Source organism: Haliotis asinina, chromosome 10, assembly GCF_037392515.1.
Source record: "Haliotis asinina isolate JCU_RB_2024 chromosome 10, JCU_Hal_asi_v2, whole genome shotgun sequence".
In the NCBI taxonomy this organism is placed as follows: domain Eukaryota; kingdom Metazoa; phylum Mollusca; class Gastropoda; order Lepetellida; family Haliotidae; genus Haliotis; species Haliotis asinina.
The window spans coordinates 18,943,668-18,949,667 of record NC_090289.1 but is presented as its reverse complement, the minus strand read 5'-3'; the positions used below and the strand labels follow the sequence as shown (position 1 = coordinate 18,949,667).

The window sequence follows — 6,000 nt, the reverse complement described above, 5'->3', positions numbered from 1 at the left end:
CACACAATATACCCATTGAATCAAACCCTGGTCTTTCGCATGATGAGCAAATTGTTGGAGCGCTAGGCCATCCCATCATCCCTTTATAAACAGTGATGACCAGCTGAACAGCAGACCATGAAGACTAGAGATGCAAAACAAAGTAAAATTACCAAAACTGTACTACGGCCCCATAGCTCATCCGGTCAGTTCAACTGCTAACAAAGATACACTCAACAATTATTTAAATAGCTTCAGAATAAATATTGAGCACAAGTACAAAACAAGAAACAATCTAGTAACAATGTTACCAACACTGCAAGTATGAATATGTAATATGTAATTGCTGATTTGCATGGCAGTTACATATACTTCAAGAAGTTTCAAATCTGAACCCTACTTAAGAAGAATTTTATAATGACAAACATTTTTATTCTATAAAATCCTGATTTGAACAAAACATGAAGTCGTCATAAAGAGAAACAGATCTCGAACTTCAGCTTTCTCTGTACCATGGTTTATGAGAAAACATCTACATTATGATGGAACGCGTTATATGTAGATACACACAAGACCCATGAAGATCTGTGTTAGAGCTTATCCTCAGGAACTAATACTTGTCGCAAAAGGTGACAAATGGGATTGAACGTTACCACTTAATAGCCACATGTCATCACAACTCAATTGTGAAACTAACTGTATGGTTCAGACTTGATTTGTCCATTATCTTTGATATTGTGTATAGTTAAAAAACAAAATACACATGAGACTAGAATTGGATTACAGTGACAGAGTTTATAAAGGCAAGGGCCACAAACTACAGCAATGTTACTGAATATCAATATCAGCCAACTCATTTTTATGTCAATTTTGCTAACACACCAGTCATTATGACTCAGATTGTTGTTACTAATCTCAGCATCATAGTACTTGTTGTTTCAGAGGAATCAATCTACGGATGATGGATACACAACACATCATAATCTCATATCAGTCTTTGAGCTTGAAGGATTAAAAACCTTTACTCTGTTCATAGTGTAAAAGTTATCAGTGGAACTGCTAAATATTCCAAACAGAGAGAACATTGTACTGAACCTGTAAAAGATAAAAACCTGTAAGGTATGAATCAAGCATGACATGGACATATGTACAGACATGAGAAAAGCTTCCTCTGACACCATTCATCCTAACATCAATTACCTGAAAGAGACCAAGGGGTTATCTGGCATCTTCAGATACTTAATTTATGGAAAACATCAGTTCTTCATATTAAAGAACACATTCTTACTATAAATAATACACATCCCACAGACTTGCACAGGTTTTCATCTGATTTAAGGCTGGTTTGCAGCCATAGCAGCCTGACAACTGTATATAGCAAGTGTCACATCATAGGGCTGAATACAAACTGCATTCAAACAATCTGACAAAGGTGTCATGGGTCAAAGGGACAGATGCCTCATACTGTGCACAAACATAAGGACATACCCATGTAGTTAGTAAACAGTATTGCTACAGGCACACTTAATGTTTATTTTACTTCAGGATAGGTTCCTCTCCTCATGCTGTTCATACAAACTTCTTTTGATAACATGTAGAATACATAACCAGAACAGAAATCACAGTGTGATATAACTACATACATACCCACACTTGCCATTCTCAATATCATTACAATAACTAGTAACATATACAGACTATATATGTAGGGAGCAAATATACAACCTTTGATGGAATGGACACAAATGAAACTGAAGTATCAACATCTCCACAATTTCAAATACTAAACAGCAGCATGTATCACACGTAACATGTATACTTCACAGATTTCTTCATGCTACATAAGAATGCTACATATTGTTCACGAAAACTTTAGTCTACAGCAAACTTGTATGAGTCAGGCCTGGTCAGTCATGGCCATGTCAATTTACAGTATCAGGATCAAAGTCAAGTCACAGCTCTTCATATCAGGCGACAGTTATGCTGCATTGCTCTCTTTATCAGGCCTACCAACAGCATCAGGGTCAGACAACGGGTCAAGATCAGCAAACAGATTGAACCAAGCAGACATGTCAGATTTCTGGGCCTGAAATTAAAAGAAGGAAACAGAGTAAGACCCTTAACATGTGGACTTGACTGCTTCATGTCATGGGTATGTATAACCACGTCCTATTTGTCAGTAAAGTTGGTAAATATGGTGTTATAATTGTGAAAACTTATTCATAAAATATTACCTCAACTGCATCTTCTTTGAGATGCATTTTAGAATCTGGGAAGTACATTATAGGCCAACACTATGCATAACAACTTCTTAAATTTGTGAGTATGATGTTTCTTGATTCAGATTTAGATTTCAGATTCTTGAACCACTGCTAAGCAGGAATATTCTTTCTTTGTCTATGAGTGTCACTGCCAAAAATCCTGTGTTTTGGCTCTCATCACACTATCAGTATAAAACAGCAAACTTTCACTTCCTTCCCAAAACCTTGTACCAGGTATATTAAGGAGATGTGATGGATTACTACTGATGTTAGGGACACTGTATTCTTGGAATTATTGACAATGATATCAAATTATTATTTTTTTGACAATTCCTTTTATTACACTTACTCTACTGCATCAAAATAGCCAGAATTAATCCCTTGGATCTGTGGGAATTCACATCTGGTAATCCCCATAAGCAGTCAATAGTGAAATGTAGATGACCACAAAACCTAATACTTCCACTGACAATCACAATACTTTGGAATTTATAGGCTGGTTCACATGTGGAAGATGCTGATCAAAACGCAAATCACACCCTGACCTCACAATTTTGAGCATCCTGAGATCAGTGAAAAGAGCCTCCTGGACCCCAAACTGGTATCAGGCTGAAGTATACTGAATGTTGAAGACTTGAATAGGAACAGTTGTTCCGTGTTCAAATCCACTTCATTCTTCCGGAAACAGAAAGCTGAATCAGTTAAATCCATTTTAATCAACAAATATGGCTTCAAATCGAAGGGGAAAGGGTAAAGAAACTCTGATGACGTTCAGCGATGGCGGTTTGAGTAAATTTTTTTCCTTGGAGAATGCGGAATAATCAAGCAGGGGCTCTCTGTCAGTGATTCAGACAGTCAGCCATCACATTCACAAAAAATGTCGGACACTGAGGAAATCAAGTGTTTCATCAACGAGACGCTCAAACAACAAACTTTCGACATAATAAGTGGAATAAAAAACAATATTGCTGAATTGAGAGAATCTTGTAACAATCTTAAGGAGTCGTTAAAGGGGCACTGATGCGGAGCGAATAATGTTTCTCGCCAACAGTCTAATTACAAAACCAAACTGCAAATTGGTCAGTGCCCGCTCCCTCGACCGTGACAGACAAAGGGACTGGGCTCCGGTCCACCTTAGCAGAATTTCCTCAGACAAAATCTGAAAATTTTCTTACATAAAAAACCCTGATTACACCTATATACCCAAGTGCACAGCAAATGCCTGTATGTATTTCTTATGTAACGAAGTTCCGTTGGTATCCTCAAAACAGTTTCGGCCCATAAATGTTTTTCGGCTGCATGCGACACAGAGATCCCATCTTCCTTGCTGTAACTCGCGTTTGATGGTGTAAACCTACACATGTTATTTGCCATCATTCTCTTGGTGGTCCGTTAATGAATTGATAACAGGTATAATTAGTGGTAACACCACTCAGGTTACTCAAAAAAGGTTCCCATTTGGCATTTCTCATGTCTGGAGTAAAAAACATTATAAATTAAGGTCTGTAGTAGCAAATGTATTGTATGTTATGTAATATGTGAATGTGAGTGATGCAAGAGGGTTTATCAGCTGAGCTACAAAAACAAATATCGATCAAAGGATTATCCGATAACACACTGATTAATTAATTACTTTTATCTTCTACAGAGGATTTGTCAAAAGGCAGTGTGGGTAGATGTTACCAATCTATACTGACAACATCCTGTCGTAAAGTGCGAGCGTAAAAACAACATTCTCCCTTCAAAGAATTCACCACCATTGCGTTGATTGATTGATTGCTCATTACTGGTTAACTAAATTACTTAGAATGGCGGACATCATACAATTAGTAGCCAGGTGTGCTATCTTGGGTGATCAATGAAAGGTTTATCAGGTTTTCACAAGTGTGAAAGACGTGAAACGATGTGTTACTTTTTCGCAAATTAGACTGTTGTAAGAAACATGACACAGAGCAGGATTATTTACCAGCTTGGAATATCGTTCTTTTACGTGGATATTGAAGGATGCATTCCTGAACAAGGTAGTAGCCTGACATTGTTGCTATAAAATTAGTCTGTTTTACATTCATTATTTGCATTTTGTTTTAATTTATTTGTTGTGGCATTCAGCAAAATCTATATGACAGAAAACACACACTAGATTGCGCATGTGTGTGAAATAGGATCCACATTGGCAGTCTATACAATGTTTGAATGTTACAGTCATGTTAGACATTTACTATAAGTATAAGCACACCGTGTGCTCTTTTATTAATTTTCAAAATCATACAAATATGACAATAAACTAATTAGGGTTATGAGACAAAATATAGAGACATACATTGGTTCATTTTTTTCCATCCTAATAGTTTTTTACCATTTCTACCACTGGCAGATGATTAACCTTCAAAGTGTTTCATTTGTTTTCATAATACATTTGTAATGAAGTAAAAATGACCTCACCTTAGCTGATCTGTCTATAATTAAACTATCAATTGCGCATACGGACTGCGCAGCAGAGGTCAGGAACCAGTCACGAATTCTGGGATATTATCCGGGTACTCACGGGAGAAAAACAATAAAAAAAGTTTACACCAGTCCACAGAAATTGCTCCGCATCAGTGCCCCTTTAAATTACAATTCAGCTGATATTCAAGACAAGGCTGAGGTAAACAAGCTGACTTCGGACATTGCCGAGAAGGAGTGTCACTTTGAAAAGAAGCTCCTGGAACAGGAAATGTACCATTGTAAGTGTAACTTGCTTGTTTATGGTATTCCAGTCACACAAGACCCTCCAGAGGGCTGCACCGAGTTGTTTGAAGACCTCGGCATAAACAGTGTAGGGAGCATTGACCTGGTTCATATCCAGAGACTGCCTTGTCATAGTACTAACCCAAGAACTGCTAACATGCCCAAACTGATTGTTGTAAAGTTTGTCAAGATGTCTGACAGACAGGACATATTAAATGTCACATTTACTAAAGGAAAATTGTTGCGAGAAAAAATTCGTACCGACCTCCCCATGCCATGGACAAAAATACTGAGGAAAACTAGCCACAAAAGCTTATGAACTCCATCAAACTAACAAGCTACAAAAAAGGATCCTTGAGAGGTTAATTGATATCCTGCAATGACGACAAAGTTAACAGTTTGCCTTGAAAGATGTCAGACTGGAAGATGAACTTTGAATATATTGAATGAGATATCTGAACAGTTATCTCTAACACAAATAATATCTGCACAATCATACGAAATGTCCATTAATGCTGTTGATTCTATCTGATCTTTCACCTAACAAGATCTAGAAAGGTTTCTATTTTCTTTTCGTTGTATAACTTAGATCTCTGTTTCTGAGCTATTGTCCCTCCATTCAATTACCAAGATATCCAAATGTAAGAAATCATGTATGTGGACATTACATCCACGTGTCAATGTTTACAAAAAGTGCTATTTTTAGAACTGTCATATGCACGAAGGTGACTGTGTTAATTTCTGAGTCACTTACGTGCTTGAAAACAAAATTACAGGTAAAATGCTATTACCATGATTTGTTTTAAATTCCTAAACAGTTGGTTACATTATGTGCCTGTACTATCTACTCTGTGTAGAATGTTGTCACAGATGACACTTAAAATTGTATTTTTGTATGATGAAGGCGAAGGGTGCATCGTGGCATGTTTGTTCAATTTTCGTTCAGCAGGTGTTACAAGACCAATTTGACTCTTTCGATATCGTTATCCCCAAAATGGTTATTGGGCGGATAAAATTGTAAGTTTGGTAG

At 37.0% G+C, this 6,000-nt stretch overlaps 1 protein-coding gene across 3 annotated transcripts in view; it reads right to left on the bottom strand.

Moving 5' to 3' along the window:
- Positions 1 to 1,496: 1,496 nt before the first annotated feature.
- The window catches only part of LOC137299183 (islet cell autoantigen 1-like), a 129,407-nt gene continuing 124,903 nt past the window's right edge, over positions 1,497 to 6,000 (bottom strand). For all 3 annotated transcript variants that reach the window (XM_067831754.1, XM_067831755.1, XM_067831756.1), the window contains one exon: positions 1,497 to 2,065. In XM_067831754.1, coding sequence (XP_067687855.1) covers positions 1,958 to 2,065 — 108 coding nt within the window. In that variant the 3' untranslated portion in view covers positions 1,497 to 1,957. The remainder of the gene's footprint in view (positions 2,066 to 6,000) is intronic.